This window comes from Elgaria multicarinata, chromosome 1, assembly GCF_023053635.1.
Source record: "Elgaria multicarinata webbii isolate HBS135686 ecotype San Diego chromosome 1, rElgMul1.1.pri, whole genome shotgun sequence".
Lineage (NCBI taxonomy): Eukaryota > Metazoa > Chordata > Lepidosauria > Squamata > Anguidae > Elgaria > Elgaria multicarinata.
The window spans coordinates 2616552-2632767 of record NC_086171.1 but is presented as its reverse complement, the minus strand read 5'-3'; the positions used below and the strand labels follow the sequence as shown (position 1 = coordinate 2632767).

Genomic DNA, 16216 nt, shown 5'->3' with positions numbered 1-16216 from the left:
CTGTCCCACTCCCCAGCCAAAAAGGCTCCTGGAGTGGCGTAACCAGTAAAACAAGACAGCCCCTGCCCACAGGCTTACCGTCTAAAAAGACACAACACACAAGGAAAAGGGGATGGGGAGGGAAGAGGAAAAATAAATAGGATTGTTTTAGCAGGTCTGGTGCAAAGGCCCCGCTTCTCCCCCACCCAGGTCCCTCAGAACAGATGCCTGGAATGTGCACAGGGACCCTGGCTGTGCTAGAGGCCTCCTCAAGTTGAAATGGCGTCGACCCAGTGCTTGGTATTGCCTTTTATTTTGTTTATTTACAATATTTATATACCGCTCCCCATTCAAAATTTTTGAGCGGTGTACAAGGGTATGCATCACAAGAATGTTGATTAAAACAGCTGCTCGAAAAGCTAGGAAGTTTGAGAACTCTTGCTCTTACCGAAACTGCGTGCCCGTCGCCTCTGAGCAGCTAAATTCCTCTGTCCTTGGCTATCTGTATAATTCTGCATAAGCGCTGTCAGGAAAGCGGATACATTTTCATCAGAGCTTGTTCTGCACGTGTTTTGTTTATTTATTTATTGCATTTATATCCTGCCTTTTTTCCTCCAAGGAACCCAAGGCAGAGTACATAATCCTCCTCCTCTCCATGTTATCCTCACAACAACAACCCTGTGAGGTAGGTTGGACTGAGAGTTTGTGACTGGCCCAAAGTCACCCAATGGGTTTCCATGGACGAATGGGGGCTAGAACCCGGATCTCCCGACTCTCAGGCCAACACTCTAGCCACTACACCACACTGGCTCTTCCTTGAGTGCTGTCTGAATCCTCCATCTTCCAGTGGGTGCTGAAAGCTGAATGGATAAAAATCTGTCTATTGAAAGCCACGTGGTCCTTGGAAACACGAACTGGCATCTTTGGGGACTGGGTAAGGGGAAGCACCCCGCGTGAGCCAGGGCTGGGACCCACGACGCGAGCGAAGGCCGCTTTGAGAATGGGGCTGCACTTGTCAGCCAATGTGTGACTACAAAGAAATGCCCTTCATTTCCTACTTCTCTCCTCCCCCAGAAACTATTGCCAGTGCGAACATGCACAGCAGGTCTCTTTGGCCTTGCAAGTAACTATCAGTGAGGCATGCTGGGTAAAATCACAGTTGGATGACATGGCATTAGGAACCGTAACTGATGGAGAGGTAGAGCTTCATTTGGGGGACGGCTGTCGGGGGCGTGCTGGATGCCCCTGTGGGTGTTTGGGGGAGGGCTGCCAAGCAATGACACACAACCAGCTGCTTTCTGACCAGCTTTTCCATTGGGAAAGGCTGGGTGTGTTTTATTATTATTTATTAATTAATTTATTTATATAGCACCATCAGTGTACATGGTGCTGTACAGAGTAAAACAATAAAGTAGCAAAACCCTGCCGCATAGGCTTGCATTCTAATTGAATCATAATAAAACAATAAGGAGGGGAAGAGAATGCACCAAGCAGGCACAGGGGAGAGACCCTTGCCAAGGAGCGTAGTGTGTGGGGGTCCTTGGGAATTTATTTATTTATTTATTACATTTCTATACCGCCCAATAGCCAAAGCTCTTGGCTTTGGCTATTGGGTGGTATAAAAATGTAATTAATAAATAAATAAATAAATAAATAATAAATAAAAGCTCTCTGGGCGGTTCACAAAAATTAAAACCATCATAAAACAACCAACAGGTTAAAAGCACAAATACAAAATACAGTATAAAAAGCACAACCAGGATAAAAGCATGCAGCAAAATTGATATAAGATTAAAATACAGAGTTACAACAGTAAGATTTAAATTTAAGTTAAAATTAAGTGTTAAAATACTGAGTGAATAAAAAGGTCTTCAGCTGGCGACGAAAGGAGTACAGTGTAGGCGCCAGGCGGACCTCTCTGAGGAGCTCATTCCACAACCGGGGTGCCACAGCAGAGAAGGCCCTCCTCCTAGTAGCCAATGGATCTGGATTTGAGACCCTTGGCCTCCAGTGGCCTTAGCTCTGCCCTAACTGCTGAATTAGGAGTGCAATTTTTGTGTACTATAAAAGCCAGTTAAAAAGAATCCCCTACCCTCTTTTCCTACTCCCATTTGTGTGTGTGTGGGTTGTGAACAGTCTTTGCCTTGCCACCGCAGAAGTCCTGAGTCTTGCGAATTCACATAGCGTCTGCTGACTCAACCAGAGCTGGCGCCGAGGGAAAACGGGCCAGAAGGGGACACCCGACTCAGTTTGAAGTGGCCACATGCAGGTGTAAAGACAAATCCTTTCACACGGATTAGGAGCGTTTGAAGGAATTGGCAGTCTTTAGCGAAGGCACGTGGGCTTCTGCCAGGGACACGTTCCCCCACAAGGCCTGGATTTCCTAAACGATCCAGAAGCAAGGTGCTGACCTTTGTCCACCCACCCTAATGGTGGATCTCCCGCAACGCCATTAAAGCAAAGGTTGGGTTGCCGGATGAACAAGTTGGGATTGTTTTATGCTGCTTTTAGCGCCTCTTCTCTTTTTATTATCCCATTTGTAGCTTTGATTTACTGCGTTATTAATATACTAGTTTTATTGTTACTGACACTGTGTGCCACTCTGGTTGTGCTAGTAGAAAGTGGGATAGATAGAAATAAATAAAAAGGCAGAGTGGACAGATGGATGGGCATCTCACAGTGAGAACTGTGCTGTTCACTGGAGAGGAGTTGCTAGAAGGCACTGAGCTTGCACTGTGTAATTGGGTGATGTCAGAACCGGGAAGCCAAACCGCCCATCTGAACAAGGAGCTCCTCAAAGCTTTTCTCAAAAGCCCGGTTTCTCAAGCTCAGTTCCTCCTCTCCAAAATAAACATGTTGAAGGGTGGAGAAAACTCCTGATGGGATTTTGAATAAAGCCATCTTGCCTCGGGCCTGCCTGGACTGCAGGGACGGCGTGGAAGGGTGGGTGTGCGTTTTGGAGTTTCGTGGGTGTTGCCCCTTGGTTGTGTTGCTTTTCAGCATGTGCCGAGGACCTGGATTGCTGCGGTTGATCTGGGAATGGGGCTCTCAACACCCTCCCCCTGCCTTTTCCGGGTGTTAAGACTTTCTCCTTTTTCTTCCTCCCGGCACATTTAAAGCCTTCCAAATCACGTGAGGTCCTGGTTCCTCTCTATTCGGCCCTGGTTAGGCCTCATCTAGAGTATTGCGTCCAATTCTGGGCTCCACAATTCAAGAAGGACGCAGACAAGCTAGAGCTGGATATCAGGAAAAACTTCCTGACTGTTAGAGCAGTACAACAATGGAATCAGTTACCGAGGGAGGTGGTGGGCTCTCCCACACTAGAGGCCTTCAAGAAGCAGCTGGACAACCATCTGTCAGGGATGCTTTAGGGTGGATTCCTGCATTGAGCAGGGGTTGGACTCGATGGCCTTGTAGGCCCCTTCCAACTCTGCTATTCTATGATTCTATGATTAGAAAAAGCTTGGGCTTGTATTTTGCTTTTGTCATAGAATCATAGAATAGCAGAGTTGGAAGGGGCCTACAAGGCCATCAAGTCCAACCCCCTGCTCAATACTCAATGTCGTGTTTTTGAGGGCCGCGAATTCCAGTTTAATTCCAGCTCTTGAAGGGAAATGTGGAAATTGCATCAGCAGGATGGTGAGGATTGCACTGGGGAGGCGCCATAGCTCTGTGCCAGAACACGCTGCTCTGCTGATGGAAAGTCCTGGGTTCGACCTCCAGTTAAAAGGATCAGGTAGCAGAGATACCACACTGACCACAAAGGTCCGCATAGTTAAAGCAATGGTATTCCCCGTAGTAACCTATGGCTGCGAGAGCTGGACCATAAGGAAGGCTGAGCGAAGGAAGATAGATGCTTTTGAACTGTGGTGTTGGAGGAAAATTCTGAGAGCGCCTTGGACTGCAAGGAGATCATACCAGTCCATACTCCAGGAAATAAAGCCAGACTGCTCACTTGAGGGAATGGTATTAAAGGCAAAACTGAAGTACTTTGGCCACATAATGAGAAGACAGGAGACCCTGGTGAAGAGGCTGATGCTAGGGAACGTGGAAGGCAAAAGGAAGAGGGGCCGACCAAGGGCAAGAGGGATGGATGATATTCTGGAGGTGACGGACTTGACCTTGGGGGAGCTGGGGGTGGCGACAGCCGACATAAAGTGGACTGGCGTGGGCTGGTCCATGAAGTCATGAAGAGTCGGAAGCGACTGAACGAATAAACAACAACAAAAGCAGGTGAATGGAAAGGCTGCTGCCAGTTGGAGTAGACCGGGTGGGAGGGACATGTGGCCCTCCAGCGGCTTTTGGACTGCAATGTCCATCACCCTTGCCAACATACCCGGTGGCGAGGAACGATGAGAGCTTTGGTCCAACAACATCTGGAGTGCTGCACTTTCCTCATCCCATAGGGAGACCCTGCTGAGCTGCATGGCCAATGGGCTACTGCATTCTGCCCCGACCTGGTGCCCTCCAGATGTTTTGAGATACAACAGCCAGCATTCTTGGCTGTGCTGGCTGGGGCTGATGGGATTTGCATTGCTGCTGTTTTTATCTGGTTGAGCTTTTATACTGTATTTTATATTATGGTTTTATACTGTTGTTTTATACTTTGAATGGTTTTAATTTTTGTGAACCGCCCAGAGAGCTCCGGCTATTGGGCGGTATAGAAATGTAATAAATAAATAAATAAATTTCAAGTCCCAAGCATCTGGAGAGTACCAGGTTGGAGATAGCTGGGGTGACTGCAACGTGATGCGATATGGGGGCTGCCTTTGAAAACGGTGTGGAAACTTCAGTTAGTCCAGAATAAGGCTGCCAGATTGCTAACTGGGACTGTACTGTGCAAACGTACCCTATTTCTTCGATTCTAAGACACACTTCCCCCCCATATAAACATCTCTAAAAATGGGGTGCGTCTTAGAATCGTGGGTGTGTCTTATGGTTGTTGTTGTTTCTGTTGGTGGTACTGAAATTAGTGTGCGTCCTACAATCGATGGCGCCTTTCAATCGAAGAAATACGGTACTAGGCCGGAATTTTGGCATCTTCACTGACTCGTAATCCGTTCCTGGGCCCAATTCTAAGTGTGAGTTTTGACCATTACGATCCCTAATGGTTTACAACCAGAGTAATTGAAGGATTGAGACTCCACATGGTTAGGCCTCATCTAGAGTATTGCGTCCAATTCTGGGCTCCACAATTCAAGAAGGATGCAAACAAGCTGGAGCGTGTTCCGAGGAGGGCAACCAGGATGATCAGGGGTCTGGAAACAAAGCCCTATGAGGAGAGACTGAAAGAACTGGGCATGTTTAGCCTGGAGAAGAGAAGATTGATGATGGCACTCTTCAAATACTTAAAAGGTTGTCACACAGAGAAGGGCCAAGATCTCTTCTCAATCCTCCCAGAGTGCAGGACACGGAATAACCGGCTCAAGTTAAAGGAAGCCAGATTCCAGCTGGACATCAGGAAAAACTTCCTGGTTGTTAGAGCAGTACGACAATGGAATCAGTTGCCTGGTGAGGTTGTGGGCTCTCCCACACTAGAGGCCTTCAAGAGGCAGCTGGACAACCCTCTGTCAGGGATGCTTTAGGGTGGATTCCTGCATTGAGCAGGGGGTTGGACTTGATGGCCTTGTAGGCCCCTTCCAACTCTGCTATTCTATGATTCTATGTACCTACTTGAACTTTACGTTCTTCTTCAGAGAAACTTGTCTTGAGTGCCCCCTCCAGGTGCAGTGTGATGGGTGGCTTAGGGACCCTTTTCAGTGGTGTTACTTTTTTATGTCTGCTGTAGAGAGACTTGCCTGGCTCTTAATTTGTCATTTTGTTACCTGGAAAAGATCACTTCATTAAAAACTATAATAACCTATTCTATACTTTGCTGTTCTTATTCTCTGCTTGTGAGATATTTCTTTCTTTAGCATTTTTTTTTTTTGCTGCATCATGTTATACGGTTTGTTAATCCACCTTTAAATTTGTTTTTCTTTTTATGTTAAGCCACTCTGAGAACTGTTTATTATATTGTGGTCTATGAATGTTATTAAATAGATAGATGAATAAGTGGTCAGACTTTATTATTATTATTATTATTATTATTATTATTATTAATAATAATAATAATAATAATAATAATAATAATTTAGCACTATCAGTGTACATGGTGCTGTACAGAGTAAAACAATAAAATAGCAAGACCCTGCCGCATAGGCTTGCATTCTAATAGAATCATAATAAAACAATAAGGGGAAGAGAATGCACCAAACAGGCACAGAGTAGAGTAAAACTAACAGTATAAAAGTCAGATCAAAATCAAGTTTTAAAAGCTTTTGAAAAAGAAAAGTTTTTAGCTGAGCTTTAAAAACTGCGATTGAAATTGTAGTTCTCAAATGTTCTGGAAGAGCGTTCCAGGCGTAAGGGGCAGCGGAAGAAAATGGACAAAGCTGAGCAAGGGAAGGAGAGACCCTTGGGCAGGTGAGAAACATGACATCAGAGGAGCGAAGAGCACGAGCGGGGCAATAGTGTGAGATGAGAGAGGAAAGATAGGAAGGAGCTAGGCTGTGAAAAGAGATTTATTTATTTATGTGTATGGGTATAAAGGGGTTCTGTGGTTAGAGGTGACCAGACTTTGTGTCAAGGCAGCTTTTGAAGAGCCTGTTGCCAGATTGCCGGATTGCAAGTAGGTAGGGCCACTTGGCAGAAAAACTTTACAAGAATCTGTTTTGTTTAGTGGCATAAAAGTGGGTGGGTGGGGGACATGAAGGCTAGTAAAACTTTATTGCCAGGCCACGAGAGCTAGAATAGGGGAGAAGAGACTCAGCTGTTATTCAGAGAGTCCCCACTTCAGCACCATGTACATTGATGGTGCTATATAAATAAATAATAATAATAATAATAATAATAATTTCTCCTTTGCCAGGAGCAGCATCCTTCTCCCTTCCCCTCTTCAATTTGGGAAACTCCTGGGATAAAGTTGTGAGGATTATTGAGGTGATTGTGCATAATGCTAACCCATGCAACCAAGTAGCACTTTAAAGACGAACTGTTTAAGAACATAAGAAGGGCCCTGATGCTGGATCAGACCAAAGGTTCCATCTAGTCCAGCACTCTGTTCACACAGGGGCCAGGCAGCCATCGGCCAGGGATGAACAAGGAGGACATGGTGCAACAGCACCCTCCCACCCATGTTCTGGTACACACAGGCCTACTGCCTCGAATACTGGAGATAGCACACAACCATCAGGGCTAGTAGCCTTTGATAGCCTTCGCCTCCGGGGATTTATCCAACCCCCTTTTGAAGCCATCCAGATTGGTGGCCATCACTACATCTTGTGGTAGTGAGTTCCATAATTGAACTACGCTCTGTGCGAAGGAGTCCTTCCTCTTATTTGTCCTGGATCTCCCACCCATCAGCTTCATGGGATGACCCCATGGGGTTCTAGTATTTTGAGAGCTGGAGACAAATGTCTCCCTGTCCACATTCTCTACACCATGCGTCATTTTGTCCACCTCTATCAGGTCTCCTTTTAGCATCCTTTTTCCAAGCTAAACAATCCCAGTTGATGTAACCTTCCCTCATAGGGGAGATGCTCCAGCCCCGAGGTCATTTGCGTTGCCCTTTTCTGTTTGCGATGGAGGTTTCTGTGGAGTCCATGAGAGCTTCTCCCAGAATACATGGGTTAGATTTTAAGGACCCCGGCGAGGCCTTTTTCTGTGTTTGCTACCGGTGACTAATAACCGCTCGCCCGCTGAGGTGGGTGGCTCTTGCACATGGCACCTTTATGCATGAGCGCCACTTAACATCTTCGTCATAAGCCAGGTTCACAGGGTGTCGTTCCTTCTGTACACGATCCTGCATGCGTGCTTTCTCTCTCCTCACAATCCCAAGCCTTCCTCTTTGCACAACAGGGGGGTCTGTGACAAGTTTTTCTAGTTTCTCTTTTGTGTTACGTTGCTGACACATTTCGGCGGTGCACCAGCAGTGGTGAAAAAGCAGTGGTTTTCCCTTTAAAGCAGCCTTCCTCAACCTGGGGCGCTCCAGATGTGTTGGACTACAACTCCCAGAATGCCCCAGCCAGCTGGCTGGGGCATTCTGGGAGATGCAGTCCAACACATCTGGAGCGCTCCAGGTTGAGGAAGGCTGCTTTAAAGAGTTCCCAGCTCTCTGTGCGCCTTGTTTTATACCAGCCTCACTGCATTTTTTTGCTGCTGCTGCCACAGCAAATCTGGCGATGGGGCCCATGGAAAAAGCCAGGAATGCAGCCCCCGGGCTCATACTGCCTGCTCCTTCTTTAACCCCCTACAGATTATGCAATGGGTGTTTTGGTCTGCTGGTATTTTTACACAAATTTGGGGATCAGCATGCTGTGTGCGTGTGCGCTCAACAGTAGCAATTCATGGGAGAATTTTGTTGTTTTTATATTTATTTCTATCCGGCCTTTTGTCCAATGCTGGGCCTCAAGGCGACATTGCAAAACTTAAAACTTATACGTTTAAAACCTATAAATAGAAATATACAAAGGTCAAAATATATTGAATACATTCCAATATTAAAACTTTTAAACTTTTAAAATGACGGTTTTAAAAGTCCTTTTTAAAAGCCAGCCACCCTCTGCAGTTACACCTTTGGGTGTTTTTTTCCGTCCTGTCCTGCCCTTCTCCTTTCTACATTGGTTCAATTTCAAATCTCCTTGGCTGCTTGACTCTCCCGACCAGTTTAAATCAAAGCGACCTCAATGTGTCTAACTTGGGCCTGCATTGCAGCCCAAACGTTTAAATCCATTAACAAGACTTCTCAGGGTTTACAACAGCTTTCCTCAACCTGGGGCGCTCCAGGGAGGTGCAGTCCAACACATCTGGAGCACCCCAGGTTGAGGAAGGCTGGTTTACAAGATAGAACGGGGGGGGGGGGGAAGGGAGAGAATGAAATGCAAGCCTTCTCTTGGAATGCCGGCCCTCCAAAGAGTATCGTTATTTTATTATATTTATTGGTATCCCACCTTTTGCCCAATACTGGGCCTCACAAAATTTAAAACATATGCATTTTAAAACCTAAGAAAAGAAATATACAAAAGTTTTTTTTTAATATATTACAATATTAAAACATTAAACATTTAAAACACATGACGATTTTAAAAGTCCTTAGCATAGACGGAGGCCCAGATTATTCGCTAAAGGCTTGCCAGAACAAAGAACTTTTTGCCTGCTTCCGAAAGCCCATCAAGGAGGGAGCCAGTCTAGCTTCCCCAGGAAGGGAGGTTATAGAATCATAGAATAGCAGAGTTGGAAGGGGCCTACAAGGCCATCGAGTCCAACCCCCTGCTCAATGCAGGAATCCACCCTAAAGCAACCCTGACAGGTGGTTGTCCAGCTGCCTCTTGAAGGCCTCTAGTGTGGGAGAGCCCACAACTTCACCAGGCAACTGATTCCATTGTTGTACTGCTCTAACAGTCAGGAAGTTTTTCCTGATGTCCAGCCGGAATCTGGCTTCTTTTCACTTGAGCCCGTTATTCCGTGTCCTGCACTCTGGGAGGATCGAGAAGAGATCCTGGCCCTCCTCTGTGTGACAACCTGTCAAGTCCTTCAAGAGTGCTCTCCTGTCTCCCCTCAATCTTCTCTTCTCCGAGCTAAACCTGCCCAGTTCTTTCAGTCTCTCTTCATAGGGCTTTGTTTCCAGACCCCTGATCATCCTGGTTGCCCTCCTCTGAACCCGCTGCTCCAGAGCACTGTGTTCAGAGCACCGGAGCAGCCACCGAGAAGGCCCTCTCCCGTGTTCCCACTAAGTGCACCTGTGAAGATGGTGGGACTGAAAGAAGCGCTTCCCCAGAAGATCTCAAAGCACGTGCAGGCTCATAAGGGAGAAGACGTTCGTTCAAATAACCTGGACCCAAGCCACATAGGGCTTTATAGATCGAAACCAGCACTTTGAATTGTTCCCGGAAACAGACTGGAAGCCAGTGGAGCTGTTTTAACAGGGGAGTTGTATGAATTGCACAATTCCTGGGCAAGGCTGTCCTCAAACAACTTCTGTTACTTCTGAAACTGCATTAAAGTGTACTTCCTGACCCCCTTATCACCAGGGTTAAATTCGTAGCGCCACAGAGTGCAACGCTTGGAAAGAACTCCTTTTTCTCTCTCTCATTGAGCCTGTTTGGTAGAAATGTTGGCAGCAGACTGAGCTGGGTCGCGCAGGCGCCATCAGGAGGACGCCTGGGTTGTTTTGAGCGGGCCCCACGGAAGGTGAGGCTCTCTTGGGACTTTCTGTTTTTTCATCCGCAGTTGTGTGTCTCTCACTGTTTTCTTGGTTACAAGCATGTTGAACAGAAGGAAGCTGCGGTCTGTCTGCGTCCTGTTCACGTTCTTGCCTAAGAGCAAAAGCTGACAGTTGCGCCTCGCCCTTTGAAAGTGTCAGCCGCTGGCTACCTGGCGCACGGTGGGGCGGGCAGAGAGGGTCCCTCTGAAGCTGGAACCAGCCTTCATGCCCCCACCACTAGCTGGAGGCTTCATGGAGAATGAGGTAGGAATTTGAGGTGGTTCTGCGGCCAGGAGTGCAGAGACTCAGGCCTCGGGTCCCATTCCAGCCCTCAACCAGCCCCTCGATGGGGAGCGCCCCCCTGGCCTCGCGCCCCCCTGGCCTCGCACCCCGCTCCCCTGTCGTTGATGCTTTCCTGGCCTTGGTGCAGGTTTCCCACCACATCCCCCATTCTGCAAGGTTTTCTTCGTCCTTAAAACGCCTCTCCCCACTTTGCGCTGGTTTGTCTCTTAACAAGCTCCTCTGTTCTCCCCCTTCAAACTGTTTTCCACCTGAAACGGCTGCGTCTCCAGAGTCCAGCAACCCGCCTCTCCCTTCACATCACAATGGTCTCTCCTCCCCAGCGCCCAACTTGCTAAAGTTCTAAAGTGTTGGGAGCCCGTTTGCGACGTGGTCAGAAATGTAATCCGAGGTACGGATGCTTCCTCTTCCGCGCGTTTGAGTGCAGTTTCCCTTCTTGGCAATTGCTGTGTCTTTGGTAGATTTGACTGGCCCAGATTTTGGGCCGTCTTCCCCAACCTGATGCCTTCCAGCTGTGTAGGACTACAACTCCCACCAGCTCCACCCAGCATGTAGGACAGGGCCTTATTTGGTAGTACCGCAGCCACGGTCGGCCAAGTATGCATGCTGGGCCTGTGCCCTGGCAGTGCGGTTGTAGCACCGCCCCTCTTAAATCGGCTCCACAGACACCCGCGTTGGGCATCAAACCGTGTCGATCAATCTCCCGTCAGCCCACATGGGTAGGGGTTCCATCAAAAGTGGACGGGGCTGCCCCCTTTTGCATTTCTCCAAAGAGAGGGATTTGGGTGGGGCTGCAGCCATGCATCGCCTTGGCCTGAATTCAGACTTTCCCCAGATGGCTTTTTGCTGTAGTCCCCTGCGTGACTTCTGGGGCCAACCGGCTTCCTGGCCGTGCTTTCCGAGCCGTGCTCGGTGTGGGATGGTCTCTTCGTTCATCGACCTCCTTTGAGCAATAACGAAACTTCGGCGTGCCGCTGTCACTTTCAGCTTCCTGACCTGACCGTTTATGGGCTCGAGAGTCAGAAGAGAAGAGCAAGCCAAGGCAGGCGAAAAGCATCGTGTCTTTACGATCAGCATGTGTTAGTTGATAGAGCTTGCCCCTTGGAGAAGTCCAACGTTGGATGGCCATGCAGTTGCTTGAACAGGGGAGTAGCATGGGCTGATCACTCCAGTAAACTCTCTGGCCAATATCCAGCCACTTCCTTCTGCAGGACCTGGCTGCCAGGTAAAGGGCCTACTCAGTGTTGGCACTCTGACCATGGAATGCTCCTCCTCAGGAAGGCTGGCCTGGCGCCTACCCTGACGTCACGTCAACTCCAGGCAGAGAGCTTTGAGTTTTTCAGGCTTTTTATTCTATGCATTGCTTTTATGCTTCTTGGCTGCTTGTTGGTTTTTTGTTTTTGTTTTTAAATTCCTCTGAGTGCTTTTTTTTTAAAAAAAAAATATCTGTGATGCTTGGAAGCTTTGTGTTTAATTTGTTTTATTGTAATTTTAACTTCTACAAAAAGTTGAAGAGGAGAGGTGTAAACTGAACCAATCCATGACCTTTTTCTGAAACGAGGAAGGGCAGCTTCTCAAACTTCCTTTTCGTTCCCTTTGAAATGAGGGTCTGCCGCTGGCGAAGTCCTTGCTGGTGCTCCTTCGTTCCCGGGAATGTCGGGCAAAGTGCCCAGGAACGGAAGCAAGTCTCCTCCAAGAGGAAATTGACAAGTGATGAGAGAGAAGTTGTGTTGTGGCTAGCCCAGCTCAGCGGGGGCGATGGCGGTGGACTGGCTGGTGTTCGACTTCCTTGGTTGGGATCTTCTTAAACTATTTGAACTCTTATCCATAAATCAGTAAAATACGTAGTGAAACCCCTTTCCTCCGCCTCTCCTAGAATCATAGAATAGCAGAGTTGGAAGGGGCCTACAAGGCCATCCAGTCCAACCCCCGCTCAATGCAGGAATCCACCCTAAAGCATCCCTGACAGAGGGTTGTCCAGCTGCCTCTTGAAGGCCTCTAGTGTGGGAGAGCCCACCACCTCCCTAGGTCATTGGTTCCATTGTCATACTGCTCTAACAGTCAGGAAGTTTTTCCTGATGTCCAGCTGGAATCTGGTTTCCTTTAACTTGAGCCCGTTATTCCGTGTCCTGCACTCTGGGAGGATGGAGAAGAGATCCTGGCCCTCCTCTGTGTGACAACCTTTTAAGTATTTGAAGAGTGCTCTCATGTCTCCCCTCAATCTTCTCTTCTCCAGACTAAACGTACCCAGTTCTTTCAGTCTCTCTTCATAGGGCTTTGTTTCCAGACCCCTGGTCATCCTCGTTGCCCTCCTCTGAACACGTTCCTTTTCCTGTGCGTCTTTCTTTTAGATTGTGAGCTTGTAGGTCGGGACTGTGTTGTTATACTGCAGGCTGCTCCGAGGGCTTTTTTTTTTTGGATTATGAATGAGATAAAAAAATACTTTTAAACAAATAAAATGCTCACTGGGGGAGGGTGGAGGTGGCTGTTGGCGAACGCTAAGCGCACCTGTTCCCAGAATCCGTGGGCGTCCTCTGCGGAGGACCAAAGCACGAGCTGCTGCCCAAGAAATGCCGGCTAATTGCTTGGATGTTGGGGTTGGGAACGGAAAGTACCTTCGCTGGAAAGTCTTGGAACTACCGTGGGTTCTTTGTTTTTTGGAACGGGGCTGGCCCAGGCCACACAAGCAAGCCAGGCTGCTGCTTCTGATGCCATCCGTGTGCCCCATAATCCCCCATTCTCTGATGTGGCATGAAATCCTGGCATGCCCTTGGGGCGTAGCCTGCTGGGAACAGCCAGGAAACATGTCTTGGGTCAGCCTAGTTCCCCGGGGTTGGGTGGGGTTGAGGGCTAAGGCAAGTAGCCTGCTGTCAATATTTTCTTCTCGCTGATAGGGCTCTGCGCCTGGCGAAGAACTAGCTATGCATTTTGGAGAACTTACAGGAACCGGTGAATAATGAGCCCTTTCAAAATGAGGATGAAGCAGCTGCAATTAATATAATGGCCCTCGAGTTCACTGAAACTGGGTACACGGTGCTCTGTTCCACAAATGTCTCCTTTAAAAGAACACACACACCGTAATCGATCCGTATCGGGCTGTCCGCCGCTTCCCTGTGAGCAAAGTGGCCGTGCAGGCGCATAAATCAGGGTGCAAAGCGTGTCATTCTAAGACGTCTTCACCTCCTTTCTCCTCTCTTCCCAACCCCCCCCCCCCCGCATTCTTCCTGCAGCCTGGAATAGTGTCCCCTTTCAAGCGCGTCTTCCTGAAAGGCGAAAAGGGCCGGGATAAGAAGGCCCAGGAGAAAGTGACGGAGAGGCGGGCCCTGCACACTGTGCCGCTCTCCTTGCCTGACCGTGTGGAGCCGGACGTCCTCTTGAACGACTACATCGAAAAGGAAGTGAAGGTAGCGTCTTCCTTGTCCTGGTTCGTAACCTTATTTGGGCTGAGCCCACTGGGGTTGAATCTCAGCAGGTTTAAGACTGGTCTGCACACAGTGCATGATCCGCCTTAACATCTGTTGTAGAGTGAGAGCCGTTAGGTCAGCCTTCCCCAACTTGATGCCCTCCAGATGTGTTTATAGAATCCTGGAATAGGAAGGGGCCTCTAAGGCCATCAAGTCCAACCCCCTGCTCAGTGCAGGAATCCACCTTAAAGCATCCCTGACTGATGGGGCATGCTGGGAGTTGTATTCCCACACATCTGGAGGGCACCAGCTTGGGGAAGCGTGCTTTAGATCTTGCCGTGCGTGAGTTGCGTGGCTGTTTCCCCCAGGTGTTCAGTGACCAGGCAGCTCTTCTACACACAGCCAGTTCGAGCTGTGCCCAGCTTAGTAAAAGCGTTCGCCAACCTTTGGAAATTCAGGTCTGATGATAACTCTCTGATATTTGTATTATTTCGAAACGTTATTACAAGCGACAATTATTATTATTATTATTATTATTATTATTATTATTATTATTATTATTTATTTATATAGCACCATCAATGTACATGGTGCTGTACAGAGTAAAACAGTAAATAGCAAAACCCTGCCGCATAGGCTTACAATCTAATAAAATCATAGTAAAACAATAAGGAGGGGAAGAGAATGCAAACAGGTACAGGGTAGGGTAAGCAGGCACAGGGTAGGGTAAAACTAACAGTATAAAGTCTGCACAACATCAAGTTTAAAAAGCTTTAGGAAAAAGAAAAGTTTTTAGTTGAGCTTTAAAAGCTGCGATTGAACTTGTAGTTCTCAAATGTTCTGGAAGAGCGTTCTGGAAGAGCGTTCCAGGCGTAAGGGGCAGCAGAAGAAAATGGACGGAAAATGGACGGAGCCGAGCAAGGGTACACAAGCCGTGTAGCAAATGGACGGAGCCGAGCAAGGGTACACAAGCCGTGTAGCAAACCAGGCAGCAGGAAAATGCGGATTAAATACCATCACAAAATCATGGTAGATTCCCAAAGGTCCATCTCAACAGCAGTGTCTGCGTATCCTGTTTTTCCTCCTTGAATTCAGTTATGGTGGGAAAATCTTTCAGCCTGAGGGACAAAATCAATTTTGTTGAGGTTCTCGGGGGCTGCTCTCCAGTGGCGGATTATGCCACGACACAGGCTCTGAACACCAGACCCGGCCGTGGCTACTCCCTGCTCAAGCCAAGCACCACCGCTTGATACGCCTGAGGCAAGGGATAAAACCCGCCTTCCTCCAAACTATGTGGAGAAAGGGGTTTAAATTTAAATGGAGAAGGATTTTAATATATATAATAATGCGCTGTGAGTTATATGTGCTGAGGTGAATGATTGCCAGAGTGGGTGTTAAATGAGTAAACTTTAGATGATAAATGCCAAACAGACACGTGGGATTTTTGTGGTGGTTTAAAAACAAAACAATCAAAATTTATTTTTAAAAGTTCACAAGCTTTGTTTTAAATAAAGCATTTAAAAACCTTTTTGAAACCTTTCATCCAATCCTTTCACTCATTCACATACGCGCTTTCCTTTTTCTCACACAATTAATCTTGAACTTTCTTTATTATCAGTATTGATTGATATGCATCAACTACGTGCACACCACACTCCAAAGACACCACTCTCTACACTGACCCTCAAGTTTCCCAGAACTTAAGTACCCTAAACACAGAGAGCACTAAAGACTCTAAGACAGCCTTCCTCAACCTGGGGCGCTCCAGATGTGTTGGACTACAACTCCCAGAATGCCCCAGCTGGCTGGGGCATTCTGGGAGTTGTAGTCCAACACATCTGGAGCGCCCCAGGTTGAGGAAGGCTGCTCTAAGAGTACCTAACAAGTCCCCCACAATCCCCTCCGTCCTTCCCTTATATATCCCTCCTCCCCCCTCCCAAGACATTCTAACTCTCCCCAATCAGGCCAACGTTCTAAAACCCACAGACTTACAAACTGCAGACATACATTTGGGAACTGACTTGTGGGGTGTAACGCCTACCATCAGTAACCAAGCTGCTGGAGCGGCATGCCAGCCTTTTAGAAGGGCCGGGGGGTGGGGGACTGCAGAAGCCAGAGAAACATCCAAATAATTTTGCTCCCAAGCTGTGGAATGGCCTGCCGGAGGGAATTCGTCAACTTGACAGTCTTCTAGAATTTAAAAAAGCAATAAAGACTGATCTGTTCCGGCAGGCTTATCCAGTGAATTTTTAGAATGTTTTAAAGATGTTTTAATGCAGCCTTTCTCAAC

General features: G+C 47.7%; 1 protein-coding gene across 2 annotated transcripts in view; it reads left to right on the top strand.

Annotated features, from left to right (window-relative positions):
* The window catches only part of CCM2 (CCM2 scaffold protein), a 247433-nt gene that overhangs the window by 211314 nt on the left and 19903 nt on the right, over positions 1 to 16216 (top strand). For both annotated transcript variants that reach the window (XM_063122256.1, XM_063122249.1), the window contains one exon: positions 13753 to 13926. In XM_063122256.1, coding sequence (XP_062978326.1) covers positions 13753 to 13926 — 174 coding nt within the window. The remainder of the gene's footprint in view (positions 1 to 13752; positions 13927 to 16216) is intronic.